We start from the raw sequence: 15,162 nt of genomic DNA on the forward strand, positions 1-15,162 counted from the left end.
GGTTTTTTTCTTTTTCTAGCTCTTTTAGATGTAAAAGAAAAGGTGCTCAACATTGCTAATCATTAGAGAAATGCAAGTCAAATCCACAGTGAGATATCCCACACTATCAGAATGGTAGTTCTTCTTCTTCAAAAAAAAAAAAAAAGGGACAAGGCTCAAACAACAAAATTAGAAATGAAAAAGGAGAAACTACAAGTGAATCCTTTGCAGAAATACAAAGGATCATAAGAGACTACTACAACTATATGCCAATAAAATTGACAGCCTGGAAGAAATGAACAAATTCTTGGAAAGGTACAATTTTCAAAGACTGAACCAGGAAGAATTAGAAAAGATTAACAGACCAATCACAAGTAATGAAATTAAAACTATAATTAAAACTCTTCCAACAAACAAAAGTCTAGGACCAAATAGCTTCACAGGAAAATTCTATCAAACATTTAGAGAAAAGCTAACACCTATCCTTCTCAAAGTCTTCCAAAAAACAACAGAGGGAGAAAAACTCCCAAACTCATTCCATAAGGCTGTTATCACTATCACCCTCATAACAAAAGCAGACAAACATATCACAAAAAAGGAAAATTATAGGCCAATAATACTAACTAATATAGATGCAAAACCCCCCAACATAATACTAGTAAACAGAATCCCACAGCATATTAAAAGCATAGTATACCAAGATCAAGTGGGATTTATCCAAGGGATGTAAAGATTCTTCAATATATGCAAATCAATCAATGTGATATACCATATTAAAAAGTAAAGATTAAAAACAATATGATCATCTCAAGAGATGCAGATGATACTTTTGACAAAATTTAACACCTAAGACTTCCCTGGTGGCTCAGACGGTAAAGCGTCTGTCTACAATGTGGAAGACCCGGGTTCAATCCCTGGGTTGGGAAGATCCCCTGGAGAAGGAAATGGCAATCCACTCCAGTACTATTGCCTGGTAAATCCCGTGGACAGAGAAGCCTGGTAGGATACAGTCCATGGGGTCGCAAAGAGTTGGACACGACTGAGCGACTTCACTTTCACTTTCACTTTCAACACCTATTTATCATAAAAATTCTCCAGAAAATGGGCATAGAGGGAAACTACCTCAATATAATAAAGGCCATATACAACAAACCCACAACTAACAACATTCTAACTGGTGAAAACTGAAAGCATTTCCTTTAGGATCAGGAACGAGAAAAGGATATAGACCTTTGAACTTTTTTTTGAAATAATTTTAGAAGTCCTAACCATGGCAATTGGAGAAGAAAAGAAATAAAAGTAATCCAAATTGGAGAAGAAGTAATTGTCGCTGTTGCAGATGACATGATGTGACACCTGGAAAATCCTAAAGATACCACCAGAAAACTACTCAGCTCAGTTCAGTTCAGTTGCTCAGTCACGTCCAAATCTTTACGACCCCAGGGACAGCAGCACATCAGGCTTCCCTGTCCATCACCAAGTCCCGGAGTTTGCTCAGACTCATGTCCATCCAGTTGGTGATGCCATCCAACCATCTCATCCTCTGTCGTCCCCTTCTCCTTCTGCCTTCCATCTTTCCCAGCATCAGGGTCTTTTCCAATGAGTCAGTCTTCACATCAGGTGGCCAAAGTATTGTAGCTTCAGCTTCAGCATCAGTCCTTCCAATGAATATTCAGGACTGATTTCCTTTGGCATTGACTGGTTGGATCTCCTTGCAATCCAAGGAACTCTCAAGAGTTCTCTCCAACATCGCAGCTCAAAAGCATCAATTCTTGAGTGCTCAGCTTTCTTCATGGTCCAACTCTCACATCCATACAAGACTACTGGAAACAATAGCTTTGACTAGATGAACCTTTCTTGGCAAAATAATGTCTCTGCTTTTTAATATGCTGTCTAGGTTAGTCATAGCTTTTCTTCCAAGGAGCAAGTGTCTTTTAATTTCATGGTCTCACTAACTATCTGCAGTGATTTTGGAGCCAAGAAAAATAAAGTCTGTCACTGCTTCCATTGTTTCCCCCATCTATTTGCCATGAAGTGATGGGACCAGATGCCATGATCTTAGTTTTTGGAATATTGAGTTTAGAGCCAGCTTTTTCACTCTCCTCTTTCACTTGGCTCTTTAGTTCCTCTTCACTTTCTGCCATAAGGGTGGTGTCATCTGCATATCTGCAGTTATTGATATTTCTCCCAGCAATCTTGATTCCAGCATGTGCTTCATCCAGCCTGGCATTTTGCATGATGTACTCTGCATATAAGTTAAATAAGCAGGGCGACAATATACAGCCTTGACATACTCCTTTCACAATTTGGATCAAGTCCTGGTTCTAACTGTTGTTTCTTGACCTGCATACAGATTTTTCAGGAGGCAGGTAAGGTGGTCTGGTATTCCCATCTCTTGAAGTATTTTCCACAGATTGTTGTGATTCATACAGTCAAAGTCTTTAGCATAGTCAATAAAACAGAAATAGATGTTTTTCTGGAACTCTCTTGCTTTTTCTATGATTCAATGGATGTTGACAATTTGATCACTGGTTCCTCTGCCTCTTCTAAATCCAGCTTGAACATCTGGAAGTTCTCAGTTCACATACTGTTGAAGCCTAGCTTGGAGAATTTTGAGCATTATTTTGTTAGTGTGTGAGATGAGTGCAATTGTGCAGTAGTTTGAATACTCTTTGGCATTGCCTTTCTTTGGGATTGAAATGAAAACTGACTTTTCCAGTCCTGTGACCACGGATGAGTTTTCCAAATTTGCTGGCATATTGAGTGCAGCACTTTCACAGCATCATCTTCTAGGATTTGAATAGCCCAACTAGAATTCCATCACCTCCACTAGCTTTGTTTGTAGTGATGCTTCCTAAGGCCCACTTGACTTCACACTCTAGGACATCTGGCTCTAGGTGGGTATTCACACCATCGTGGTTATCTGGAAATATCATGAAGATATTTTTTGCATAGTTCTTCTATGTATTCTTGCCACCTCTTCTTAATATCTTCTGCTTCTGTTAGGTCTGTACCATTTCTGTCCTTTATTGTGTCCATCTTTGCATAAAATATTCCCTTGGTATCTTTAATTTTCATGAAAAGAACTCTAGTCTTTTCCATTCTATTGTTTTCCTCTATTTCTTTTTATTGATTACTGAAGAAGGCTTTCCTATCTCTCCTTGCTGTTCTTTGGAACTCTGCATTCAAATGGATTTATCTTTCCTTTTATCCTTTACCTTTAGCTTCTCTTCTTTTTTAGCTATTTGTAAGACCTCCTCAGAAAACCATTTTGCCTTTTTGCATTTCTTTTTCTTGGGGATGGTTTTGATCACTGCCTCCTATACAATGTCATGAACCTCTGCCCATAGATCTTCAGGCATCTGTCTATAATATCTAATCCCTTGAATCTATTTGTCACTTCCACTGTATAATCGTATGGGATTTGATTGAGGTCATACCTGAATAGTCTATTGGTTTTCCCTACTTTCTGCAATTTAAGCCTGAATTTGGCAATAAGGAGTTCATGATCTGAGCCACAGTAAGCTCCTGGTCTTGTTTTTGCTGACTGTATAGAGTTTCTCCATCTCTGACTGCAAAGAATATAATCAATCTGACTTCAGTATTGACCATCTGGTGATGTCCATGTGTAGAGTGTTCTCTTGTGTTGTTGGAAGAGGGTGTTTGCTATGACCAGTGCATTCTCTTAGCAAAACTCTTGTTAGCCTTTGCCCTGCGTCATTTTTACTCCAAGGCCAAACTTGTCTGTTACTCCAGGTATCTCTTGACTTCCTACTTTTGCATTCCAGTCCCCTAAGATGAAAGGACATTTTTTTTTTGGTGTTAGTTCTAGAAGGTCTTGTAGGTCATTATAGAACCATTCAACTTCAGCTTCTTCAGCATTCGTGGTTGCTGAATCCAAGTGGCATAGACTTGGATTACTGTGATACTGAATGGTTTGCTGTGGAAATTAACAGAGATCATTCTGTCTTTTTTGAGATTGCAACAAAGTACTGCAATTCGGACTCTTTTGTTGACTATGAGGGTTATTCCATTTCTTCTAAGGCATTCTTGACCACAGTAGTAGATGTAATGGTCATCTGAATTAAATTCATCCATTCCAGTCCATTTTAGTTCACTAATTCCTAAAATGTCAATGTTTACTCTTGCCATCTCCTATTTGACCACTTCCAATTTGCCTTGATTCATGGACCTAATATTCCAGCTTCCTATGCAATATTCTTCTTTACAGCATCGGACTTTACTTCCATCACCAGTCACATCCACAACTGGGTGTTGTTTTCTCTTTGGTCCTGTCTCTTCATTCTTTCCGGAGTTATTTCTCCACTCTTCTCCAGTAGCATATTGGGCACCTACCAACCTGGGTAGTTCATCTTTCAGTGTTCTATCTTTTTGCCTTTTCATACTATTAATGGGGTTCTCAAGGCAAGAATACTGAAGTGGTTTGCTATTCCCATTCTCCTTCCAGTGGACCACATTTTGTCAAAATTCTCCATCATGACCCATCCGTCTTGGGTGGCCCTACATGGCATGGCTCATGATTTCATTGAGTTAGACAAGGCTGTGGTCCATGTAATCAGTTTGGTTAATTTTATGTGACTGTGGTTTTCTTTCTGTCTGCCCTCTCCTGAATAATGGTAAGAGGCTTATGGAAGCTTCCTGATGGGAGAGACTGTGGGTAAAACTGGGATTTGTTCTGATGGGACCATGCTCAGTAAATCTTTAATCTAATTTTCTACTGATTTTTCTCTTGATGGGTGGGGCTGTTTTCCCTCCCTGTTGTTTGGCCTGAGGCCAAACTGTTGACCAAGCCTCCACTGGAAACTCCTAGACACCCACAGGCAAGTATGACTCAGTCTCTTGTGTGGACACTGCTCCTTTCTCCTGGTGCACACTAGGTTTTGTTTGTGCCCTCCAAGAGTAGGTTCCCCCAGTTCTGTGGAAGTTCTGTAATCAAATCCCACTGGCCTCTGAAGTCAAATTCCCTGGGGGTTCTCAGTCCCTTTGCCAGATCTCCAGGTTGGGAAATCTGTTGTGGGTCCTACAGCTTTCTTAAAAGTGTGAAATTTTCTTTGGTATAATAGTTCTGCAGATTGTGGATCATCTTCTCAGAGGCTCCATGGTGGGTAACACTGCATGACCCAGGTCTTCCACAGCCAGTGACTCTGTCCCTGAGGCAGGCCACTGCTCACCTGTTCCTCCACAGGAGACACTCAAAGACTCAAAGGTAGATCTGACTCAGTCTTTATGGGACCTCTGGGTCCTGGTGCACATAAAGTTTTGTTTGAGCCCTCCAAGCGTTTCTGGCGGGTATGGGGTTTGATTCTAAATGGGATTTCACCCCTCCTACCGTCTTGTTGGGGCTTCTCCTTTGCCCTTGCACATGGAGTATCCTTTTATGGTGGTGTCCTACATTTTTCTGTCAATGGTTGTTCAGTAGCGAGTTGTAATTTTGGAGTTCTTGCAGGAGAAGATGAGTGCATGTCCTTCTATTCTGTCATCTTTCTGCTGGAAAACTACTCAGTTCAGGTCAGTTCAGTTCAGTCGCTCAGTCGTGTCCGACTCTTTGCAACCCCATGAACTGCAGGACACCAGGCCTCCCTGTCCATCACCAACTCCCGGAGTTCACTCAAACTCACATCCATCAAGTCGGTGATGCCATCCAGCCATCTCATCCTCTGTCGTCCCCTTTTCCTCCTGCCCCCAATCCCTCCCAGCATCAGAGTCTTTTCCAGTGAGTCAACTCTTCACATGAGGTGGCCAAAGTACTGGAGTTTCAGCTTTAGCATCATTCCTTCCAAAGAACACTCAGGGCTGATCTCCTTCAGAATGGACTGGTTGGATCTCCTTGTAGTCCAAGGGACTCTCAAGAGTCTTCTCCAACATCACAGTTCAAAGGCATTAATTCTTCGGTCCTCAGCTTTCTTCACAGTCCAACTCTCACATCCATACATGACCACTGGAAAAACCATAGCCTTGACTAGACGGACTTTGTTGGCAAAATAATGTCTCTGCTTTTGAATATGCTATCTAGGTTGGTGATAACTTTTCTTCCAAGGAGTAAGCGTCTTTTAATTTCATGGCTGCGTCACCATCTGCAGTGATTTTGGAGCCCAAAAAGATAAAGTCTGACACTGTTTCCCCATCTATTTCCCATGAAGTGATGGGACCAGATGCCATGATCTTAGTTTTCTGAATGTTGAGCTTTAAGCCAACTTTTTCACTCTTCTCTTTCACTTTCATCAAGAGGCTTTTTAGTTCCTCTTCACTTTCTGCCATAAGGGTAGTGTCATCTGCATATCTGGGGTTATTGATATTTCTCCCGGCAATCTTGATTCCAGCTTGTGCTTCTTCCAGCCTAGCGTTTCTCATGATGTACTCTGCATATAAGTTAAATAAGCAGGGTGACAATATACAGCCTTGACGTACTCCTTTTCCTATTTGGAACCAGTATGTTGTTCCATGTCCAGGCTGCAACGGTGCATAAGCATGGCCAAGAGAAGCTACCCCACGTCCGAGGTCAGGGGCAGTGGTCTAGAGTGCCAGGCTGCGACAGTGCAGGAATGGCCGAGAGGAGCTACCCCACGTCCGAGTTCAGGGGTGGTGGCCGGGAGGAGCTATCCCACTTCCGAGGTCAGGGGCGGTGGCCAGGAGGAGCTATCCCACTTCTGAGGTCAGGGGCAGCGGCCGAGAGTAGCTACCCCGTGTCTGAGGTCAGGGGCAGTGGCCCAGAGTGCCAGGGTGCAACGGTGCAGGAACGGCCGAGAGGAGCTACCCCACGTCCGTGGTCAGGGGTGGCGGTGGGGAGGAGCTACCCCACGCCCGAGGAAAACTACTAGAGCTCATCAATGAATTCAGTAAAGTTGCAAGCTACAAAATTAATACACAGAAATCTCTTGCATTCCTATATACTAACAACAAAAGATCATAAAGAGAAATTAACGAAACAATTCCATTTACCATTGCAACGAAAAGCATAAAATAGCTAGGTTTGCCAACAAAGGTCTAGTCAAAGCTATGGTTTTCTGGTAGTCATATACAGATATCAGTTGGACCATAAAGAAAGCTGAGCTCCAAAGAATTGATGCTTTTAACTGTGGTGTTGGAGAAGACTCTTGAGAGTCCCCTGGACTGGAAGGAGATCCAACCAGTCCATTCTAAAGGAAATCAGTCCTGAATATTCATTGAAAGGAGTGATGCTGAAACTCCAATATTTTGGCCATCTGATGCGAAGAACTGACTCACTGGAAAAGACCCTGATGCTGGAAAAGATTAAAGGCAGGAGGAGAAGGGAGCAACAGAGGATGAGATGGTTGGATGGCATCACTGACTCGATAGACATGAATTTCAGCAAGCTTTGGGAGTTGATGATGGACAGGGAAGCGGGGCATGCTGCAGTCCACGGGGTCACAAAGAGTTGGACAAAACTGAGTGACTGAACTGAAATGAACTGATACCTACCGAAAGAGGCAAAAGGCCTGTGCTCAGAAAACTATAAAACACAAGTGAAAGAAATCAAAGATACACAAACAGATGAAGAGACATACTATGTTCTTGGTTTGGTAAAATCAATATTGTGAAAATGACTATACTACCCAAAGCAAGCTACAGATTCAATGCATTCCCTATCAAATTACCAATGGCATTCTTCACAGAGTTGGAAGAAAAATTTTTACATTTTATATGGTAACACAAAAGATCCTGAAAGTCAAATCAATCTTGAGAAAGAAATATGGAACTTGAGGAATCAGGATCCCTGACTTCAGACTATATTACAAAGCTACAGTAATCAAGACTGTATAGTATAGGCACAAAAACAGAAATATAGATCAGTTGCCCAAAATAGAAAGCCCAGAGATAAACCTGCACATATATGGTCACATAATCTACAACAAAGGAAGCAATGATATACAATGAAGAAAATACAGCCTCTTCAATACATGGTGTTGGAAAAACTGGACAGCAACATTTAAAAGGATGAAAGTAGAACACTACCTAACACCATACACAAAAATAAACTCAAAATGGATTAAAGACCTAAATGTAAGACTAGATACTATAAAACTCTTAAGAGGAAAATAGGAAAACTACTCTGTGACATAAACCACAGCAAGGTCTTTTTTTTTTTTTAATATATATATATATATTTAACCTTTTAATTTATTTATTTTTAATTGAAGGATAATGATTATTACTTTAAAATATTTTGTTGATTTCTGCCATTTATCAACATGAATCAGCCATAGGTATACCTATGTTCCCTCCCTCTTGAACTTCCCTCCCACTTCCCACCCCATCTGACCCACCCCTCTAGGTTTTCAGAGGCCTGATTTGAGTCCCTCTGTTATACAGCAAATTCCCACTGGCTATCTATTTTATAGATGGTAGTGCATGTTTCCATGTTACTCTCTCCATTTGTCCCACCCTCTCTTTCCCTCTTCTGTGTCTACAAGTCTGTTCTCAATGTCTGTGCTGCCATTAGTTCAGTTCAGTTCAGTCACTCAGTCGTGTCTGACTCTTTGTGACCCCATGAATCACAGCACGCCAGGCCTCCCTGTCCATCACCATCTCCTGGAGTTCACTCAAACTCATGTCCATTGAGTCCATGATGCCATCCAGCCATCTATCTCATCCTCTGTCATCCCCTTTTCCTCCTGCCCCCAATCCCTCCCAGCATCAGAGTCTTTTCCAATGAGTCAACTCTTCGCATGAGGTGGCCAAAGTACTGGAGTTTCAGCTTTAGCATCATTCCTTCCAAAGAACACCCAGGGCTGATCTCCTTCAGAATGGACTGGTTGGATCTCCTTGTAGTCCAAGGGACTCTCAAGAGTCTTCTCCAACACCACAGTTCAAAAGCATCAATTCTTCAGTGCTCAGCTTTCTTCACAGTCCAACTCTCGCATCCATACATGACCAGTGGAAAAACCATAGCCTTGACTAGACTGACTTCTGTTGGCAAAGTAATGTCTCTGCTTTTGAATATGCTATCTAGGTTGGCCATAACTTTTCTTCCAAGGAGTAAGCATCTTTTAATTTCATGGCTGCGTCACCATCTGCAGTGATTTTGGAGCCCAAAAAGATAAAGTCTGACACTGTTTCCCCATCTATTTCCCATGAAGTGATGGGACCAGATGCCATGATCTTCATTTTCTGAATGTTGAGCTTTAAGCCAACTTTTTCACTCTCCTCTTTCACTTTCATCAAGAGGCTTTTTAGTTCCTCTTCACTTTCTGCCATAAGGGTGGTGTCATCTGCATATCTTAGGTTACTGATATTTCTCCCGGCCATTGCTGCCCTACAAATAGGTTCATCAGTACCATCTTTCTAAATTCCATATATATGTGTCCATATACTATATTTGTTTTTCTCTTTCTGACTTACTTCACTCTGTATAATAGGCTCTAGGTTCATCTACCTCATTAGAACTGACTCAAATGCATTCCTTTTTATGGCTGAGTAATATTCCATTGTATGTATATACCACAGCTTCTTTATCTATTTATCTGTCCATGGACATCCAGGCTACTTCCCTGTTGTAGCTATTGTAATAATGCTGCAATTAACATTGGGGTACATGCATCATTTTCAATTATGCTTTTCTCAGGGTATATGCCCAGTAGTGGGATTGTTGGGTCATATGATACTATTAAGGGCTTCCCAGGTGGCACAAGTGGTAAACAAACTGTCTGCAAATGCAGGAGACATAAGAGATGTGGGTTTGATTCCTGGGTCAGAAAGATCCCCTGGAAGGGGAAATGGCAAACCACTCCAGTATTCTTGCCTGGAGAATCCCCATGAACAGAGGAGGCCAGAGGGCTACAGTCCACAGGGTCACAAAGAGTTGGACAAGACTGAAGGACTGAGCACTCAAACACCCATGGTAGTTTTATTCTTAGTTTTTTAAGGAATCTCCATACTATTCTCCTGAAACTCCAATATTTTGGTCACCTGATGCGAAGAGCTGACTCATTTGAAAATACCCTGATGCCAGGAAAGATTGAACGCAGGAGGAGAGGGGGACGACAGAGGATGAGATGGTTGGATGGCATCACCAACTCAATGGACATGAGTTTGGGTAAACTCTGGGAGTTGGTGATGGACAGGGAGGCCTGGCATGCTGAGGTTCATGGGGATGCAAAGTCAGACAAGACTGCGCGACTGAACTGATACTGTTCTCCATAGTGGCTGTATCAATTTCAGTTCACTTCAGTCGCTCAGTCGTGTCCAACTCTTTGCAACCCCATGGACTGCAGCACACCAACTTTCCTGTCTATCACCAACTCCCAGAGCATGCTCAAACTCATGTCCTTTGAGTCGGTGATGCCATCCAACCATCTCACACTTTGTTGTCCCATTCTCCTCCTGCCTTTAATCCTTCCCAGCAACAAGGTCTTTTCCAATGAGTCAGTTCTTCACATCAGGAGGCCAAAGTATTACATTCCCCCCAACAGTGCAAAGGCAGGATTTTTTTGACCCACCTCCTTGAGTTAGGAAAAAAAATTTTTTTTAATGGGACTTAAAAGCTTTTTAACACAAAGAAAACCATAAATGAGATGAAAAGACAATCCTCAGAATGTGAGAAAATATTTGCAAACAAAGTGATGAATGAAGGATAAATCTTCAAAATATACAAACAGCTGATGGAACCCAATATAAAAAAAAAAACCCAATCAAAAAAATGGGTGGAAAACTTAAACAGACATGTCTCCAAAGATGAGAAACTAATGACAAAAGGCACATAGAAAGATGCTCAACACTGATAATTATTAGAGAAATGCAAATCAAAAGTAAAATGAACTATCATTTTATACTGGTCAGAATGGCCATCATCAAAAAAATCTACAAACAATAAATGCCGGAGAGGATGTGGAGAAAAGGGAGCTGTTGATGGGAATGTAAATTGATATAGCCACTGTGGAGAACAGTGTGGAAACTTAAAAAGCTCCACTTTAAAGAGCTAAAAAAGAACAATCACATGACCCAACAATCCCACTACAGGGCATATACCCAGAGAAAACTATAATTCAAAATGACACATGTGCTCCAATGTTCACTGCAGCACTATTTACAATAGCCAGGATATGGAAACCTAAATGTCCAATGATAGATGAATAGATAAAGAAGATATGCTACATATAAACAGTGGAATATTACTCGGTCATAAAAAGAAACAGAATTGAGTCATTTGTAGAGATGTGAATGAACTAGAGTCTGTCGTACAGAGTGAAGTAAGTCAGAAAGAGTAAAACAAATATATTAACGCATATATGTGGAATCTAGAAATGTACAGATTAACCCAGTTCCAGGGCAAAGGTAGAGATGCAAATGCAGAGAACAGATATGTGGACACAGGAGGAATGTGAGGGTGGGATGAATTAAGAGATTAGGATTGATGTATATACACTATCTTGTGTAAAATTGATAGTTAGTGGGAACCTGCTGTACTCCACAAGGAGCTCAGCTCAGTGCTCTGTGATGACCTAGATGGGTGGGGTTGGGGGATGGGGCGGGAGGAAGGTCTAAGATGGAGTGGATATATGTACACTGCTGCCGCTGCTGCTAAGTCGCTTCAGTCGTGTCTGACTCTGTGCGACCCCATAGACGGCAGCCCACCAGGCTCCCCGTCCCTGGGATTCTCCAGGCAAGAACACTGGAGTGGGTTGCCATTTCCTTCTCCAATGGATGAAAGTGAAAAGTGACAGTGAAGTCGCTCAGTCGTGTTCGACTCCTAGCAACCCCATGGACTGCAGCCCACGAGGCTCCTCCGTCCATGGGATTCTCCAGGCAAGAGTACTGGAGCGGGGTGCCATCGCCTTCTCCAGGATATATGTATAGGCAATGGCACCCCACTCCAGTACTTTTGCCTAGAAAATCCCATGGACGGAGGAGCCTGGTAGGCTGCAGTCCATGGGGTCCCTAGAGTCGGACACGACTGAGCGACTTCACTGTCACTTTTCACTTTCATGCACTGGAGAAGGAAATGGCAACCCACTCCAGTGTTCTTGCCTGGAGAATCCCAGGGATGGGAGGCCTGGTGGGCTGCCCTCTATGGGGTCGCACAGAGTCGGACACGACTGAAGCGACATAGCAGCAGCAGCAGCAGCAAAGCTTATTCACTTCGTTGTATAACAGAAACTAATACAACATTGTAAAGCAATTATACTTCACTTGAAAAGAATAAAAAATAAAGGTATTTATATATCATGAAAAAAATATAATGTCCTTACCTCTTTAGGATTAATATATCTCACTATCTGACGTGGCTCCCCTTGTCTTCTTATGTTAATCAGACGTTTAAAGTGTTGGAATACAGCGACATTCTAAAGGTTCAAACAATAGGATTTTACTGTTAAAACTGGGTTTCCTACCTCTAATTAGCTTTTTGCCTAATTAGGGAAAAATGAGTGAAAATCATGAGATAGATTTTACTGTTGTGAAATAGATTTTAGAAATATTATCCAATCACAGTTTGCTTTCACAAGCCAGGTAATATTGGTATTATTCTCATAGGGGTTTACCCTTAAATTGGTAATTCTATTGCAAGGAAGTGTAAATAAAATGTCCAAAACTTTAGTTGTATCACTTTTGTATAGTCCAGAGTAATGTAGGAGAAAGACAAAACACAGCCTAGAGGTTAAGCACACTAAGTATGGCATGATATTGTCTGGGCTCAAGTGTTAGTACTTACTAGTTGTGTAAGTACTTGATCCTGAACAAGCTGCTTAACCTCCATGCTCAGTTTCTCATCTAAAATATGGGAATGACAGTACTGTTTCATACAGCTACATTTAGGAATAAATGAGTTAACATTTGTAAAGCATTTAGAATAGCTTCTGGCACAGAAGAGCATTCAACAAATATTATCTATTATTATCATTACAAAAGCCTCCTTATTCCTGTAGTAATTCCACTGATTTACCAACCTTGTCTTCTTCTCATGTTAGTGCAAATTTAGTCAAACTACTCCAAGCAATTCTTGTATCCTGGAAAGCTATCTTTGGTAACTTTCCTCTCATACCTTATTCCTCCCCAAACCCTTAATAACTCTTAAAATGTTCCCCATCCGCTCCTTTGCTTATATTAAATCAAATCAAATAAAGCCAAGTTGAAGTAATCCTTAAAACCAGTATCACAATATGAAGTCCCACCACAATTGCTTGTGGGAGATGGTGCAGCCCATATCAACACAAATACTATTCTTTCTGAAAGGAAGATGTAATATTCTTAAGTAAAACCCCAAATTGAGTATCAAGAAAAATTTATGATGGTTTGAAATCTGAACAGTATTTTCTAAATTTGTATATTACTGTATCAAACCACTCTCAAATTTAATGACTTAAAGCAAAAACCATTTTTCTGTGGGTTGAAAGAGAACTTCTATTTTTGTGTGGAGTCATGTATTTGGGCCTAGTCATTTGCTAGATCAGATTGGAGTTGGGTGATTTAATATGGTCTCACACACTATCTGGGTCTTCAGCTTGGATTGTTGGAACATCTGTGGTGGCCTGGCTTCTCTCTCCACATACACTTTCAGTTAGAGTTTCTCTGCAGTGTGTGGGTTTCAAAGTATGAGAGATATAGACAGAGAGAGAGAAATTGCAAGGCCTTGTCGTGGAAGTCACACAGCATCACTTAGTTAGAATTCTATTGGTAAATTCAGGACCTAGCAGGTCTCAGGAGGTCTAGTGCAAAGTGTGACCCATAGAAAGTTCCATATATGTATGGAACCTCGTCCAGGAGTGGCTCAGAAGAGAAATACTTATAGGGGACAGAACTTCAAGCATCATACCCATTGTATACTATGCCTGGAAGGAAAGATGGCCAGTGATACAGATCTAAAGATGGAGAATAACTGATGGTTTGGCTGGATCATCAGGGATTTGGAAAGAAAATTGTTTTTTGGTTAGAAAAATTGTTGGGGAAGAGGGAAGACCCCTCACACTTGAGCACCAACTGTGAAGATATTCGTATCCCATATCAATTCTCAACAAAAAGCAATCTCAGCAGAGAAGAATATTAATAATCAAGTGTGCAAGTTGACCCATTCCTGCTGTTCTTGTCCAATGGGCTCATGAACAAAATGGCCATGCCAACAGGAATGGAGGTTATTCGTGGGATAAACAACATGAATTTTTACTCACTATATCTGGCTAGTACGACTGCTGAGTGTCCACTTTGTCAACACTGAGAGCAGCACTGATCCCCTGATACAGTCTCATTCCTTGAAGAAATTAACCAGGTTTCTTGTGGGATATCAGTTAGTTGGAACACTTGCATTACAGAAGGGCTAACACTTGATTCTCACTGGAATTGATACTTTATACTCCTGGATAGCTCTACATAGTCAGCAAAAACAAGACTAGGAGCTGACTGGGGCTCAGATCATGAACTCCTGATTGCAAAATTCAGATTGAAATTGAAGAAAGCTAGGAAATCCACTAGACTATTCAGGTATGACCTAAATCAAATCCTTTACGATTATGCAGTAGAAGTGACAAATATTTTCAAGGGATTAGATCTGACAGACTAAATGCCTGAGGAACTATGGGCAGAGGTTGGTGACACTGTATAGGAGGCAGTATTCTAAACCATCACCAAGAAAAAGAAAGGCAAAAAGGCAAAATGGTTGTCTGAGGAGGCCTTACACATTGCTAAGAAAAGAAGAGAAGCAAAAGGCAAAGGAGAAAAGGAAGATATACCCATCTAAATGCAGAGTTTCAAAGAACAGCAAGGAGAGATAAGAAAGCCTTCCTAAATAATCAGTGCAAAGAAATAGAGGAAAACAATAGGATGGGAAAGGTTAGAGATCTTCTCATGAAAACTAGAGATACCAAGGGAACATTTCATACAAAGATGGGCACAATAAGGACAGAAATGGTATGGACCTAACAGAAGCAGAAGATATTAAGAACAGGTAGCAAGAATATACAGAAGAAGTATACAAAAAAGATCTTAATGACCCAGATAACCATGATGGTGTTATCACTCACCTAGAGCAAGACATCCTGGAATGTGAAGTCAAGTGGGCCTTAGAAAGCATCACTATGAACAAAGCTAGTGGAGGTGATGGAATTCCAGTTGAGCTATTTCAAATCCTAAAAGATGATGCTGTGAAAGCGCTGCACTCAATACACCAGCAAATTTGGAAAACTCATCCGTGGTCACAGGACTGGAAAAGGTCAG

General features: G+C 41.2%; 1 protein-coding gene across 1 annotated transcript in view; it reads right to left on the reverse strand.

Annotated features, from left to right (window-relative positions):
• The window catches only part of C15H11orf65 (chromosome 15 C11orf65 homolog), a 72,432-nt gene that overhangs the window by 38,966 nt on the left and 18,304 nt on the right, over positions 1-15,162 (reverse strand). Inside the window, exon 2 of the mRNA XM_086339081.1 lies at positions 12,207-12,299. Within this exon, the coding sequence (XP_086195207.1) occupies positions 12,207-12,299 (93 nt within the window). The remainder of the gene's footprint in view (positions 1-12,206; positions 12,300-15,162) is intronic.

The sequence above is a fragment of the Bos grunniens genome, chromosome 15 (genome assembly GCF_055505025.1).
Source record: "Bos grunniens cultivar Pamir isolate PY7600 chromosome 15, Bosgru_T2T1.0, whole genome shotgun sequence".
NCBI lineage: Eukaryota > Metazoa > Chordata > Mammalia > Artiodactyla > Bovidae > Bos > Bos grunniens.